Consider the following 17332-nt stretch of genomic DNA (forward strand, 5'->3'; position numbering starts at 1 on the left):
TGCTTATGTGGATCTGGGATGCAATCTGTTGTATTTATGAAGCAGCAGACTTAGAAACCTTTACCTTGTATTTCAGCTTTGTGGTGAGAGGTTGGAGCTGCAGACAGCTGTTCTTTTGTGTAAAAGTTCTCTGTTCTTTGTTCTGTGGCCTGTGATTGCTTGGGGTGTAATTAGTGAAATATGGCTCATGTTGGCTGCACACAGAGCAGGGGCTGAGAGCTCTGCAAAACACCTTGCTACCTGGGTTTCCTAACTTTTCAGAAGATGGGGGTTTCTTTCTGGTTCTTCTCAGCAGCCGTGTGCCCAGCTTTTGTTTCAGAGCAGTGATTCATAGAGCAGCTGCTGTGTACCCAGTTTTCTTCTGAGTCAAACCAGATTCTCCATCTGGGACATGTGCTTAGATCTGACTTGATAGCAATTGCATTTCTTGGTATTTGATGTGATTATATCTTTACCTTCCTGGAAATCAGTGACACCTTGGCATCACTGAGAGGAAGCTGAGACTAACCTGCTATCTTCCTTGTTTCTTTCTGTCAGAAGCTGTGCCTGCAGTCCTGATCCCAGTAGTAGTCATAGTTCCTTGTAAGTGTTGTGTTCTGTCCTGGTATGCTGTTCAGATCTGGAACCACATTCGGGTCTGAATTAGGGTCAGTGTGGTTCTTCACACATTCCTAAAAACTGTCTTTGCATAGGAGAGGCAATTTTTCAATGTTTTGAGCTGTTTTGCGAAATTGTAGAGATTGGCTCAAGTATGATTCAATACTTCTTTTGTTTTTCATAATTGTACAGTATAGTCCTTACTCTGCTTTTTCCTGCCATCCATAACTATTTTATTTTAATGAATTGCACAAATCTAATTAATGAAAATATTTATAACGTTTTATAATGAAAAATACTTAATGAACTGCCACATTATTTTGATGTAAGGCTTTTGAGGGTTGACTTAACAATTACATGGCACATTTCAGTGACTATATAGATAGCTCTTCAGCAGGGATAGATCACCACCACAGCAGGCTGTGCAGAATCCAGTGCTGTCTGTCTGGATCGTAAAATACTTCTATTGTTCAAACTGTATGCCATGAAACTGTATTAACTTACTTTTTTGGTATGGTGCCCACACTACACAGAAGGTGTTATCATACTGAAAGCTAACTAGTATGAATTTCATGACAGGAAAAGGATGAAATGCAGTTTTTGCTAGAACCATGGCTGATGAAAAACAGAGAGTATAAACTGTAATGGGGAAAATACTTAATGCCAAATGGAAACAGAATATATTCTCTGAGTTACCAGATGCATGGCCTTTTTATTACATTTGTAGTCTAGCAAATGTTCCTGTATCATTTCTGGAGTGAGCTTATGTAACAAGGGCCATAAGTCTCTGAGAAAATGATTGTGTGGTGACTGGTAAAGATAATTTTCAGCATCTGCTCCTCTGAGTTGTTTTTTTTTTTTTTTTTGGGTTGTTTTTTTTTTTATTTCTCAGTGGATGTTTTAACAGTGGCATGAGCTCTAGAGATACTCCTGTGGAGAATATTAGAGCATGTTGCATTCACATATGTTTGGAATGAAGTCAGGCATCCAAAGACTTTCCATTAAGATGCAAAGTATATAGCAGGAGTTTTTTTCAAAAGCGTTCAGTCTTTTTTAAGATTGTTCATTATTTGGCATTTCCCCCCTAACTATTTTGAAGATGACCAGACGACTTTGGACTGCTGTCTTCAGTGTCAGTGTATAGTTAAATTCATATATAAATTTCAGGCCCATAAAGTAATACTAAAGAAATCAATATATAATTACAGCACTAAGGGCATTTCACTGCTGTGCATTTTGGTTTTTTTGATACTTGAGAAAAGGGTTATTTTTTTTCAGAACCACTTTGTAAATGGAACTAATCTGCACTTAAAATATATTCTAGACTCAAACTAAATGCTAATAATCTACACTTCTCATGGTTTTTTGAAATTGTAGTGAATCCAGAGTTCATAAAACTTGCTATCAGTGTTTACAATGAATGATGACCAGAAAGCTAAATTAGTCTTGTGAATATTTATTTGGTAGATATAATTTCATTCAGATGGAGTCTTGCACTTCATGATTTTACCCTTTCTCCCATCTCCTTCAAAAGTTGCTGAAATTATATCCCAGGTGTCAAAGGATTTAGATGCATATGAAAGGGGAAGTTGGCAATAATCCAAACATTTCACTGAAATTATTACAGAGTGGTCAATACAAAACCAAATTACATCTTTTTGTAGCACTGTAGCTTGGTGATGCTCCCCAGGGCAGAAATAGATCACTTTGTCCCTGAGAATATTCTGGAAATTATTTTTAGACGTTGAGGGTGAATGGAGTTGTAGGACTGAGATTCTGCTCCTTTGGCACTGCAGAAGTGCTGCAGAAGTTCAGGGATGACAGAGAACTTGGCAAGGATGTAGGAAAAGGTGGGGATGAGCAAGGCCCAGCATGATGATGCTCTGTTGCAGTACCCAGCTGTTCCCCTGCTTGCCAGGGAGAGCACACAACCCTCCCTCTCTCTCAGCCCCACTTTTCCTGGCAGCAGAAAGAAGCTTTGATTTTTGTGAGGGACTGAGAACAACAGGTTTCACTCATTTGAGCTGTGGTGGCAAGCAGAGAAGCCTTACCTAGTTAGCCTGTGGTTGTTGATCTTCACACCTCCCTTTCTCCTTCCCAGGCTTCTCTTAAATGACCAGCTTGCCCCTTAGTTCATTTTCTCTGTTGATTCCAGTCTTGCTAAGTCATAACCAAATTTGATAGCTCTTGTATTGTTCCCTCAGTTAGCTTGGCAGTGCTTGGCACTCCTGCTGTGGTCACCTGGTGTGCTGGCTTTTAGGGCTTTTTCACCTTGGACTTCCTCTGTCCTTCTTGGAGTTTAACTGCTTCTGGAGTTCACATGATCCTTGTCAAGAGCTGGTCTAACCTGTTCTTAAAAACATTCCAGGAACATGGATTTCTCTTTATTCTGATATGTAGTCTTCATTTGTTTCACCTGATGTTTACACTGGGTCTTGTTTACTACAGGTTAAGCTGGGAAATTTTTGAGAAATTTTCTACAGTAGTCATGAAATAAAACAGATCACTTTTCCTTCATAGTAGTATTTTCATGGTTACTGTTTCCAAGTGGTATTTTATATCTGTATTTTTCCTTGTTCAATTTAATTACACTCTGTTTAGACCTTCTCTCTTTTATATTGGAATTACTGCTTTCTCCTCCTCTTGCTTTTAAGTTGCCACGTATTTGCTCTTCTACCATTCTCTGAGACCTTGCTTCCCTCTCCCTTTAGTTTGCTTTGCTGACTTCCTAAACTGTTCTGAAGGAAAGCCCCTTCTGACTTGAATGCAATTAATAATTCTGTTGTGTAATATAGGAATACATCTAACAGCTCCTAAGGAGTGCTTACTCCCCTGAAGACCTATTTTTCACCCCCTTTATTAGATAGTTTGCTAGAAACCAAGGGTCTTTTCCTTTGTGGAGGTAATTAATTTCCTTTGTGTTGTCTTATACACAATCATTGATTAACACTCATTTCAGTTCTATGATGGTTTTATAACTTCCTTTCTCTCTTTTCATATACATAGGAAGAATCTCTTTTCCTTAGGATTTTTTTTTTGGTGTTGCCAAATAAAATATTTTTTACTTTCTTTCTAATTTCGCCCCTAAGCACTCATCTATTTCCTCTTACTCCATTACATTTCTCTTTGTACAGGATTTCTGATACCATTATATCCACCTTATTATATTCCCTGTGATTTCCCAAGGCAATATAAACAAGCTGTTTTACTTTGATAAGTTTTCTTCTATTTCCTGCTATGTTTTCCTCACACTTCTATTCCTTCTAATGTCTTAAGAGGAAAGGTACTACATAGTTTATATATATATATATATATATATATATATATATATATATATATATATATATATATATATATATATATATATATATATATATATTAGCAAAAGAAAGGCTTGTTCTTGTGCTGTGGATATCTTTGCAATTTTGGCCTCTGAAAAAATTCTTTTGCATTCTTTGTCAGTTTTGCCAGCTTGGCAGAATCAAATCCAGATTAGCATCTCTGATAAGCAGAGTTATTCCTGGCATATATCAGGAGCACAAGAAGTGGTTTCTCTATGGATTTTTTAAGAAATATCCCTGTGAAGTCACTCTTTTAGTATTTTTTAAAATTTCTTCTTAAAAAAACGTGGGAGAGGGTTTCTCAGTTGTGCTTTCACAAGTTAAAAGATGTTGCTAACATTCAAAGGTATACACTCAAAAGTTTAAAGATATACTTTAAGTAATCTGTACACATATGTACATTTACTTATTTATTCTTACTTAAACTACCTCTTATGATTAGATATGGAAGTGCAGGAGTATTTATTTCACAGGTGAAGTGCTCACTTAACACACAGTGTTCCTGAACAGCTAACTGTTACTTTTTATGCAGTGACTTTTGTATCTAGATTCGATTCAGCAGTTGACTCTGCTGTGAAGATGGTGGGATTAATTTTTCTAAGCTTTTCTTTGGCACTCTTCATGTGGTATTTAGGGGTTTGTAAATCTTAATCTCTCTTGACAGTAATCTGAAGAAATCTGTGTGAAGGAGCAACCAGTTTACTCACTGATGTCAAGTAAAAAAGTGCCCAATAGTCTTAGATGTATGATGCATTCAATATCTGTTCCATAGGCGTTCAAGGCATTATGTAGTGCTCCATATGTTCAGATGCTTTTAAGTCTGCTGACAGTGCAAACTTCTAAATATATTTGCAGAGACAGTGGAAAGGACATAATTGTTGACCACTTCTCAAAAATTAGGCTGCCAGCAGTACATTGAATATATCAGATGCAGAGATAGAGGCACAGATGAAACAGCATGTCTCGGGAACAGCATTTGATTAGCTTAGTTGCAGCATCTACCTTCTTTTCTTTCCTGTGCAAATTTTCCAATTTAATAAAACATTTTCCAGTTTTAGAAGCAAGCAGAACAACTGCTGTCATATCTCATTGCCCAGCCTTCCCTTTTCCTCTGCTGGGTATGAGATTAGATGACAATCATGTAATTTTCAGAATATGGAACATGAAGGTAGAACTATGAGTATTTCAGCCACATCTTACTCTGATTTGGTGATTCCTGACATTGAATGTTTCATTTATTTGTTGAGTTTGGAATGTCATGTACAGTCTTCTGAAATAGTTTTGTGAGTTCCATCAATCTATAAACCAAAGATGACTTGTTTGTACAATAGAAAAAAAAGTGCAAACCAGATCTGGGTGTGTTCCTCCCACCTCTGAGTGAACACAGCTGACAAGTCCTGTTACCACCGGCTTCCTCTTCCAAATAACTCTGTGGTCTCATATGCATCAACATTATTCACCAGAGAATTTTCATTCTGTTAGTTCATAATTGGGAAATGTTTGGAATTAGCATTGTAAAACTGTCACCAGTTTGGATTTTGATGGTTGTCAATAACACCAGTGTTTCTTCTGGAGGAAAGTGCTGACAATTGAACAATTCAGTCTTGACTGAATACTGATGCCGTTGTTCACTGCAGGATTCCTTGACTTTCAGAGGCATCTTTTTGCTTGGTGATGAACTTTGCTATGCACCAAGAAAAGGGACATTATGTAGTTTTCTTTTCTAAGCAGCCTTTCTGCTTGCTCAGGATCATGGTATGATCACATACAATATCTATGGTATGAAAACCAGACCATGTTGTGGTGTGTTGTGGTTTGCTAAGGCAACGTCTTTCTTAGAGGAGTTATCCCAAGCTTTCCTTCACTGCAGATGGGGAAAGCTGATTTGTTGCAGTGTGTGAAAGTGTTTCTCTTTATTTTGTTTTCTTGCTTGTTATGATTATGACTTTGTAGTATTTTTCTCTTTATAGTAGAATATATTGCATAGGAATAAGCTGACTCAGAAGACAGGACTATTAAATAGCTTTCAGTAAATAATCTTTACTAAAACCCACTGTCTATTATTTTTTTGTTAAAGGAAATTATTTAATTTTTCCTTGTGATACGAATCTGATTTTGGAGGCCAGCAGTTTCATGACAAGAGAATTAATGAGGGCAGCATTTCAGAGTAGGGCACAGCATAACAGATGGATCATAGGAGACCCTTTTAGCTGTCTCTCCTTAAGGTGAGTCATGAACTTCCAGGAGATAAAAAAGGAAACAACTTTTCTGTAGAAGGGTGAACTCAGGAGTCCAGCATGTTGTATTTCCTGTAAACCAGGGCTGCTGCTTGTGAAAGAATTAGGAAGTGCACAGGATTCTGCCTGTATTGAGGCTTGTGAGGCAGTGGCTTAATGGTCTAGGAAATTCCCCCTGGAACAGTTTGAGAAATTTCTTGTCTTCTTACCAAGCCCTGAGGGGTAGTTCTCTGGAACACCTAAGAGGGAGGTGATGTGTTTTGTTACAGATGCCTCCTGGTGCTTCAACAAAATATGTTGTCTCTAGGTGAGGTGTACCTGTCCCCCTGGCTTTTTTGTTACCAGATGGCTTCCTCCACAGCAAATAAATCCACAGCAATGGATGTCACTTCTTTTTTATAGCCTCTGCACACATGCAAAGACATGCAAGTATTAATGTGCTGTGAGATCTCCTTAAAAATCCTTTAGTCTGTATTCTGCAGGCCTTCTAAACTGTATTTCCAATGTGTACCTGAGGCCCTTTCATTATCTAAGATTGTAAAGCCACAGGGAAAGCTCTAGAGCAGGAAGAAAATCCAGACATGATTACTGGAAGAAAACTTGATTTGAAAACAAAATAATGAGTCTTGGGGGTGGGTTGCACTGTCTGCAGTCATCAGTACTCCAGATAAATACAAAACCACTGCTGAGGAGTGGTTGTAGAGACAACTCTGTCTGTAGGGCTGGCAGGGGGATTGGCTGTGCAGCTAACTGGAGGAACGTGTAACTATAAGAGCTACTCATATTCTCATAGGAAAAGAAAGAACAGAGATTCAGGCTTTTCAAGTAACATCTGATGTTTTCAGTACTGGAATTTTATCTGCAGATTTTAATAATACAGGGTTTCAGGCATAGGTCTTAATGCTTTGAGAAATTTCAGTAGCAAATCACTATGTGAAGTAGGAAAGCTTTTTGGGGAAAATAATTTTTTTAATGTATTTCTCTCTCCCTCAACATTGGAGGTATCAGAATCGGCTTTTTTTTTTTTTTTTTTTTTAATTAGGCTGAATGGTGCATTTTCTTAGGGAAAACATAACAATATCCTCTGTAAGTAGAAAAGCAGCTGTAGTGGTAAATATCTTTATTGGAAAGTAAACTTCTTTATCTGGCAACATTGTCAACTATTTTGTTATTGAATCACTGCTAAGTATGCCTTCCTTTCTGCCTTCTCTGTTGCACTCACTAAGGCAAAGCTTCCTTCCCAGATCTGATTTCATTGACACTTGCTCAGTTTCATGAGCTTTGCCTTACTGATTGTTGGCCTCCCTCATTGCGTTGTTGAAGGGAGAAACAATCCTGTCCCTGACTACAAATAAATCTTTCCAGTTGGTATGCTCAGAAACTAAACCCCTCCCTTTATGCAAGGCATCCAGTCTACATTCCAGTTCCTGAGATGGAATTGGGAACTCGGCACTCCCGTGTTCCAGTGCAGTTTGCAGGAAGGTGTAAGTTTATGGCTTAGTTTTCTTCTTTCTCAGTAAAGCTGTTTTTTTATGTGAGAATACTTCAATTTGGAATGGAGCAGAGTATTTACCACCAGAATCGTTGATGAGCAGTGTGCAATTTCCAGTGCTTCCAGTAAAGGCTGAACTCTAAGGACATTTTCAGGATGAAAGCTAGGAGGCCAGCGCTTCATTTGTCTAATAACAAACTTTGATTAACTTAGGTTGGTTTAACCTTTTTAGCCACTGAACTTTAAGAGGAGCTCTTGGAGGTTGCTACTCCTTTACAGGCCATGCAAGCAGGCTTTCTTCTCTGCAATGTAAGCCTGGTTGTGCCTGGAAAGGGAGTGGGAACTTAGAGAACCTACTCCTGTCTACTGCAGGAGAAAGCAAGACAAGCAGTGAATGCTGGTGCCTGGTCTTCTCTCTCAGGTTGCAGTGCATAGGATGAGGTGTTGGTGGAAGCAGTTTCTTGTTAAACACCTCTGCTCCCACCTTTTCTGGGAAGGGAAGAAATAACAGTCTAAATGGAGTCATCTTGTGGACTGCCACTGACTGCTCAGTGGCCTGTTTGGTCTTGTAGATCTGACTGAGGAAGTATCCAGCAGCTGTGAATGAGCTTGCTAATGGATTTAGCCTGTGCCTTTGAGGGCTGCACTTGGAAAGAGTGGTTGGGGCCCCTTAATCTACAGTCTGTACAATTTCTCTGCCCGAGCAAGTGGAATTTCGTAAGGCATCTGAAATAGATATACAAAAAGCTGACAGCATGCTTCAGGATGCTGGAAATGTTGGCTAGAGTGATCTTCTGAGGTGGTGATGGCAATGATGACTTTATTGTTGCTATTTGCCAGGTTTATGTTCAAGTTAAGTTAACTCTTTGACCTTTCTGTAGGTGCTGCAAACAGAGCAGGACTAGTGTAAGCATTTTGGGATTGTCTGCCCGAGACACGTGCGCACATTGGGTTAAACATTTCTCAGAGCATTCCTGAGACTCTTGACATTCACAAAGCTGGTTAAAATTCTGTTACCTGAAACATGACCTTGTTAGATTGGTTCACTTATGACTTGCATGCCACAGTTTGCCTGCCAGATATAATTGAATATATATTTGTTTTATGTAGGTTTGGATAGATAAGAGATGTAAAGAAAGGGATTTTTTAAATGTCATTTTATATAGTACATTTCTGTCATAATCTGTCAGGATTAGAGAAGAAGAGGGATGAAAATGAATGTAAGAGTCAAGACAAGTTGAAAAAGGAAGGAACATCTAGTTTCATATTAATCAACTTAAATGCCTAGTTTCTTTTGCTGGAAATTTTCCATTTTTACATGATTCTAGTTCTTAAGAAAGGTACAAGTGATAATTACAAATATATAGGTAATCCCTCACTTATTTCCTATTTGCTAATTTGTTATCTGTAGTTTTAAAAAAAGAGTTGTTTTAAGTTTCTGAGTTATAAATAAGCTAAGAATGAATAGCAGTGTAAAATAATAATACATCTTTTTGTAATTTTTTGTGACAAGCACCGGACTCTACATACTGGGAAACAGCAAGAATGCCTCTCTATTTAATCTTGTATTGGGCGTATTTTAATTATGAATTTTGTCAGTCAGAAGAGCAATCTGATCCATTGTTCAACAATTACAGATCTCTGTAATTCACTGTTGGGTTTGCCAGTCTTGCATTGTAATATATGGCCTGGTATGAATGACCAAGGACCTGCAAAATCTCACTCCACCCAGAAGTAATCAAGAGTCCTGTTATTTAACCCAGGCACAGAAAGCAAATGGGGTGACAAATCACAAGTACCTTCATGGCAGGCACATGGGGATACATCTGTTAACAAAAGTTTAAGGTGTGCAAAGTGAGAAATGTCTTTTTTTTTGAAGGAGAGGAAGTTTGTTTTTCTATTAATGAAAGAATTACTGGTATATCATCCAACTGTCAGCAGTGGAATCTGCTTGTTGGCAGTCGCTGAAGTGCACATCCCATTTTGATTTAAAGATTTTCTGCTTCAAACAAATTCCTGGAGTGGTTCCCATGGTTAATACTGCATAGGAATAGCAGGATAAGTGATTTGCAGCCCTGCTGTTTTATGAAGCACAGCTTATTGTGCATATATTTTCTTTTTTTTTTAATTTTTCCTTTGTTACATCAAGGTGCTATGGTTTTCTTTGATTTGGACTTTGAATTCAGCATATAGTGTGTGTTAACCTTACACTTTTTTGTGTGAATGTTCAAACAACTAATAAGCAACTTGTCATTTGTTAATTATTTTTAACCCTCTAACCATGTGAGTGCTCAGTTGTTACCTTTAAATGCTTTGAAATTATTCCAGTCAGTGTGGTGCTCTACCTTGTGGAAGCTTGTGCCATCCTCTCTAAGTTTTCCCCCGAGGAGTTTTCTCCTTCACTTTGTTAGAACAGAGAACAATTTAAAGTTTTCCGGTATAGAAGGACTGATTGTGAGGTTTCCATGCTCTCCACTCTGACGTGAGAGTTCTTCCTTTTCCTGTTGCTCCCAAGGGCACACCAAAGGGTGCTTTAAAATGTTTTTGGCAAAATCAGGAAATGGATGCAGAAGGAAGTTTTGTGCTCTGCAGAAGAAAGCGTGCTCTGAAGTTAGGATGTAGCTGTTATGTGGATGACTGTGCAGCACCCAGTTTGGCCCAGACTTGCCAGCTCTTTGGGTTTCCAGTTAGCTGCAGGTTAGTGTGCTGTGCTGGCCCTGTAGAAATGTGGGTTGCTGTGGTTACAGTGAATTGGCAGGATGACTCCCACAGTAATCCCTCATGGCTGCAGGGATGGGTGGGAGCAGACAGTGCTGTTTAGATTTGTGTTGTGCCAGATCTCCAGTACATCCCATGTGTGTTTTATGATAAGAATTTTCAGAAGTGTTCCAGAAGGCCGGTTTAAGCCTGTGATGTTTTATCTGAAGATTTTCACTATAAAGGGAGGGGAAAGGGGAGGAAAGAGAGAGCAAGGCTTCTGTTGTATGTTAGGGGGATACCAGGGAGCTCTGCCTTAACTCTTGGCATCCCAGCCCAGTGGCTGTGCTAAGCCCAGTCCTGGGCATGACTTGTTCTGTGGGCCTACCTTAGGACAGACCAAAAGGTCTGCTCCTTCTGCTCCCTCTCACCTGCAATACTCTTGCCATCTTTTCCATGCTGCTGCTGTGTTCAAGAAATACCAGCCTCCCCTGAAATTTTAAATATTTTTAAAATCTGAAGTCTTGTTTACACTAAATGGAACCCTGCTTCATCTTCAGGGAGATTTCATGTGAATTAGTAGCTTTGCAGATTTAATAAGCTACAGTTTTCTGTCTTATGATGGAATATTGTGTCTTTCTTTTTTCTTTTTACAATGGCTATGAGACTTTATATCATAAGTGCACTGATGATGCTCACCCAGTAATCTCAACCTCTCGTTTCTTGACTTTGCACCCCTTTAATTTTATAATTTAGCTTAAGGTCTTATTAATGTACTTAAGTGTGTTACTATTTGGAGACTTATATGAATGCCTAGTGGCTTTAACTGTCTTAAAATATTATTATTTGCTACTCACTGGCCAATTCCACAGTTGTCTGTAGTGCTTCTTGTTGCAGAAATTTTTGCATCCCCTAATGAAGTTTATTGGTCCTCTGTCTAATTCTGGTATTCAGTCTTTGAGACTTTCAACCTGATCTGCAAGACTGGCACAAATGAAGCAGTTGTAATTTTGAGTGCAACCTGGAAATTTTTTAAATTTTTGCATTTGTTTTAATTTAATTTTCCTGAGAGTGGATTGAGTTAAGAAATTTTGTAAGCTTGAATGAACTCAGATATGATATTTTTTTTTTTTTTGAGTTAGAAGTTCTAACTTGCATGCTTCTATTATTTTACCCCTATTATTTTGCTTGCTTTTTTCTTTTTATTGCTGATGCTGAGGTGACTCGTCAGTCTGGCTACAGAAACCTAACCCATGCTTTTTTTTTCTTTAGGCACTCAGTGTTACTGAAACTCTGATCAAACCTTTGGAAAGATTTAGGAAAGAGCAGCTAGGAGCTGTAAAGGTTTGTCTCTCCTTGCCTTTATAAGTTTGTTTAATTTCTCTACTTGGATTGCATTGTAGTAATGACATGTAATTGGCAGAAACGTATTACTGATTATGTGTTTCATGTGTTAACACTTTTTTTGTTTCTACTTTGAGAACTTTCTTCAGAAACAAATGGAATGCTTCAAGAAGAGAAGAATGTGTCCTTTCCCTTCCTTCTTCCCATCTCCCTTATCTTCTCTGTCTGGAATAGGAAGAATTCTGTTAACAGCCTGCCCCCACCTCCCCCTTCCTAGTGGGTAACCCTGTTCTGCTTTGTATTTACCTGCAGTTGCACAATCAGAGGCTGAAAAATATTAACTACCTAAAGGAGCTTGATCATCCATATGCTTTTAACTAAATTTTTGGCACCTGCAAGTGAGAATTGCCTTTATTTAATTTTTTGTTTTGAATAAATAACTCACTGTCTCTGTATGCATGGGAATAATAGGGATGAAGAGACTAAGGACAAGATCTCATAGAAAATATTTTTGATAAAAGCATTTGGTGATTTTTTTAAGATTGTCACTAGGTTGTGAATATTTAAAAAAAAGGCAAAGTAAACTTCATATATTAAGTATAGACTAGATTTGGATAAAAGTAACAAGGGCAAATTTGTGTCTGTCCACGTTCCTTGCAGTGAGAAATTTAAGTGCTTATTAAAAAAAGTAGAAAAGAAAGAAACCAGCATTTTATTAAAGTTTTCTGTTGTAAAAACTCAATACATTTTCAAAATACCTGCATATGGTTTATTTTACAATTTCATGACTTCATCACCAGTGATATTTAGTAGATAAGACAATGTTTCACTTATAAGAGCACTAATGCATTTTGACTTTGGCAGGAATGATTAGCATGTTCTGCATATGATTTCAGTGTTAGTGAACTGAAAATGCTCTGTTGATCATAAATCCTTTCAGTTCAATGGTACAATGAGCTTTGTGTAGTTCTATGGACTAGGGAGAAGTATATTAGGTGACCCAACCAACACACATAAAAACTTGGTCTGTAATACAGCCAGTCTCCTAAGGAAAGAGAGGGTTTGTTCTGAATGTAACTGATTGTCATAGAAGCAGCTGTGTAATGAATGCATTATTTCAGCAGTATTTTTGCTGTTAAAGAATATTGCTGGATTTGGGGTGAGAACTCCAAATGCTTTAAGTTATATCTTCACTCATTTCCTAGACAGAATTGTCTCCCTGATGCTTCTAACACAAATTACATTCACGCAGCCTACTTGTTTGGATGGATGTTTCTTTCCTTGTGTCCCTGCATATGGTTTCTGTGAAGCTGTAGCTTTTATTTCTGATCTAAACTTTTTTTTTTTTAAAACAGAATTTACTGTTGAAAAAGGTAACTTAAACATTTTAATAGAAGTCTTACATAATTTATAATGTTTAAATAAAAACCCTGTAAAAATACTCAGCTCTTGGAATATTCTTAACTGAGTATTTATTCAATATAATTAATAGACTGATATTAGAAATATAGCTCTGCTTAGCTCTGAAAACCAAGCTGTGGCATCTAGTGGTGGAATACATCTGCAACATTGTGTAATATTTGCTTTAGGAAAGATTTATATTCTATCATTACAAAATAAAAGTTGAATCTGCTGCCTCAGATTTTATCTGCATCTTACACTCCTTTGCTGATTAAATGGTCTGAGTTCAGGTTAAGAAAAGGAAGGGGAGGAAAGTTTAGCTTCATAGAGCTGGAAGCTGAGACACTTATTGAATTACCCCTTATTGAAGGTGTTGCTGCACTAATCCTAAGCTGTGTGTCTAAAATTTCTGGCTTTGCCTGTTAAGAAGTTAAGAGAATTTTTTTTTCTGGGAGCATTCAAACTTTCACCACATCAATGGAAATTTTGCTAATATAAGCACAAAGATTCACCTATTTCCCTGCACTTTGTTCCTAATTCCCCATTGCTAATATGTTATCTCTAATCACTCTGATGCTGTATGCACATCTTCATGTTTCTCAGTTGATAACATATTTTTAAAGACTCCTTTTTTAAAGGGAATTTTGAGTCTCAGAGTGGGGAAAAAAAATTCTGTTAGAAGTCCTTGCTGAGAAGCAATACTAAACAGTCTCTTTAATGCCATCTTCAGAATCTAATGGTTCAGAGAACAAAAACATGTGTTTCTTCTATTATAGTATATATAGTATTATTCAAAATGAAAGGTTAAGAGGAGAAAAAGAGAGCAATTATGTCTGTAAAGTTTAACCAGGGGTTTCTTTAGAATACATTTAAATGTGATTTCAAATCTACAGATGAGGAAAAATATTTTAATTGAACTAGTATCTTTCTGATGAATAAATCTGCCAGTTCTTGAATATGTAGTTAAGTACTTGATTTTACTTATTTGAGGTTATTTTCAACTGCAATTAGATATACTAAAAATAGTTTCAAATCTGGTTGGTTGAATTAATGAATACTAATTTTTGCCTTAATACACTGGAACTGAGGAATCAATTTGTTTTACAATATCTTCTACTAAATTAGATTCAGAAACCTAGATTGCAAAAAAAAAAAAAAAAAAAAAAAAAAGGCTGTCTCTCTTCCAATACATTGCTTTTGGTGGTCAGAGAAATGGTTTTGCATTGTGCAAATGAAATTCATACATGTCTGTAAGAGTTTTTCTTTTGATACTATGATATTAAGTTTTATGGATATTTTTTATTTTTATTGGGTTTTTGTCATGGGCACAATAACACTAGAAATAGGAATTCAGCACTGAGGTTGTTGTATAGCTTTAAAATGAAGAAATCCTATGGAATATAGAGGTATATTTTCTTTGGGTTTTGAGCTGTTGGAACTTTTCCCTTGTCAATTTCAGAAAGTTATTTTTTCAATGAAACTGGTATTTCCATGCAATGCCTTTTATTCAAAAGCAAGGTGGTGTGGATGATGCATGAAAGTAATGAAAAATACAATAAATCAAGAAGAGGTCAGGTATTTTTGCTTTTTTTAACGTAGAAGATGCAAGCATTTGTGTGATTAGCTACACCATAATGATGCGATGGAATTTCATTTCAGGTTAGGCTTTAAATTAATTTTTAAAATGAGATGGAGCATATTTTTCTCTACTTACCGGAGCTGTGATATTGTTTCCTCTTTGTTCCTGATGAACTAGAATTTTAAAAGAAGAAAAATAGTACACTTTTATATTGATATGGTTGTTACTTTGTTTCTGATTCTAGGAAGAAAAGAAGAAATTTGATAAAGAGACGGAGAAGAACTACAGTTTATTAGAAAAACATTTGAATTTATCAGCTAAGAAGAAAGAACTACAATTACAAGAGGTATTGTTGCCTCTCTTTTTTTATGCAGACTGAAGGCTTTGGAATAGGTAAATATACTTATGCAAATGCAGAAACAGCATTCTCAGTGGCAAAACAAACCAATTTTCTCATCTGGAAAGGTTGGTGAAAAAAATATTTTCTGAACTTAGTACTTCCACCATTTTCTGAATCAAGGTTTTTGTGTGTATGAAGCACTGAGTCTCATGTCATTTTTATATAATTGAGAGAATAGGGAAGTGCAAACATACTGTGAGAAACTCATTAATTTCTTACAAGGCCTTACCATTCATGTAATTTGCATTGCTTTGTGAGTATTGACTGAATGTCCTGTGATAACACTTAAAGCAGAGGATAGCAGGACTTTTATTCCCAAATAAAATGGGTTTGTGCCTTTGCTTTTTCTCATGTTTTGAAGATTTGTTTTGGGATTTTTTTGAGTAGTGCTATAAAAAAGTTTGTTGACAATTTATGACTGATAGACTTTTTTTGCCTGGCATTCTTTCTGTCCCTCTGGGTTTATTATCATCATCAACTTATTTGTAATAGTTTTGATTTCTGGAGCAACGGCAAATGTATGTGAAAAGACTGCCGGGAAATCATGTAGAGACTTGCTGTAGCCAGAAGGACTTTTTTTCCCAGATAAATGTAATTATGTCAGAACTATTAATGCTTAATGTTTTCCTCAGAGATAACTCCTGTCACTGCCCTCTGCCCCATCCCAAATATTCTATGCCATTTTTCATAAAAATGGTTAATATTACTGGCAAAGTTACCCCGGAATTTCTCTACTCTTGAGTTTCACTAAAATGTCACTTCACCATGCTGCACTTGCAACATTGACCCTTCAAATGTGTAAAGAACTGTCTTTTGGGGAGTTGAGTTGTCCCAATGAAGTTATTGAGCATGGCTCATCTGTCAGGACCTGTACTTTTGTCAAATTGATCAGCTGCCAAAGAACTTGACGCAGAGAAAATGATAAAGGGCTGATTATGATTGCTTGATGAAATATAGGTTCTTGATATCAAATCTGAAATGAGACCTAACCTCAATGGAAAAATACATAATGCCTCTAAGAGGCATTTTGAAGCTGTATCAAATATAGCCTGAAGCTTTAGAGCATGTGTGAAATCTTGAATGAGCAAATAGATTTGTTTTAAATGTCCTTCAAAGTTTCATGAGCAAAAATTCTGAAATTCTTCAGTCAGGCTCTCACATTTACGTGTTTTATTTTGAAGTATAAATGTATAAGCAATTTAAAGAAAAAATGCCCTTTGGAGCATGTTGTCATAAGAAACAGGTAACAATTTCTGTCACAAGCTTAGAGAACAGATTTATATAGTTGCATAATGTATATAATTTATTTTATTCGCGTCTAGTTGAATCAGTTCCTCACTGGAGTAAATAGTGCAGGGATAAATTTGACAAAAATTTGATGAAAAACATGCAATGTTGTGGAGTGTGTCTTAACAGGAGCACAACTTTTCACTCTCCTGGTGGCAGGATATTCCTGTAATTTTACTGAGGCATGTTGTATTTCTTTTTCTTTCTTCAGCAGTACACAAACTACAATGAAACTTGCTGGGTACATGGGGAGGCTTATGCCTCAAAAAACTGAGAGATGTGATAATGTATTCTGGATTGTGTGGTGATCCAGATGTCCTCAAAGAACCACTTCAGAGTCTCTTTCTAGGGTGTTGTGGTGCCCTTCATGTATATATGATTAGAAGCTTAGCTGACAACTCAAACAATCCTGTGTTTATAGGCTGACAACTCAAACAATTCCACAATTTATGGGATGCATCAAAATGGCATGGCTTGTTGAAACACATTTGCTTACTTGAAATACTTATCAGGGCTTTATTTATTTAATGGTATTTGTGGTTATGCCCCTTTAACTGCTGAGAGTTCTCTAGCACAGAGAAGTAAAGCCAAGCATGTCTTAAAGCTAATTTGGTTTATCCTCTTAAAGCACAGCAGTCAGTGTTCTGACTGAAAGATGTAATCTCAGTATTTAAGAGTCTGATAGTAAGTCTTGTCCTTTCTCCTAACCCTTTCTCCTCTTCCTCTGGTAATTCACTATAGATGCATTTTGTATTATCTTTGTGGGCAAAGACTTAGTTACTTAGAGGAGGAACCTTTTCTTTAATGTATTTTAATAACAGTTTCTATTACCAAGATTTAAGATTAATTTAAGCAAATCTTACATGCATCTTAAATAATAACTTCATAAAATAATGGGTAGATGCTAGAAAGTGAAATATTTATATGTATATCGATGGCAGTTGAAATGTAACTGTT

The 17332-nt window shown here is 36.8% G+C and overlaps 1 protein-coding gene across 3 annotated transcripts in view; it reads left to right on the forward strand.

Moving 5' to 3' along the window:
• ARHGAP10 (Rho GTPase activating protein 10) overlaps positions 1-17332 on the forward strand; it is a 136812-nt gene that overhangs the window by 40275 nt on the left and 79205 nt on the right. For 2 of the 3 annotated variants that reach the window (XM_021536597.4, XM_085579282.1), the window contains exons 4-5: positions 11637-11708; positions 14933-15034. In XM_021536597.4, the coding sequence (XP_021392272.2) occupies positions 11637-11708; positions 14933-15034 (174 nt within the window). The remainder of the gene's footprint in view (positions 1-11636; positions 11709-14932; positions 15035-17332) is intronic. The other variant, XM_085579281.1, reaches the window with a different exon arrangement.

Source organism: Lonchura striata, chromosome 4 (assembly GCF_050655825.1).
Source record: "Lonchura striata isolate lonStrDom1 chromosome 4, ASM5065582v1, whole genome shotgun sequence".
In the NCBI taxonomy this organism is placed as follows: Eukaryota; Metazoa; Chordata; class Aves; order Passeriformes; family Estrildidae; genus Lonchura; species Lonchura striata.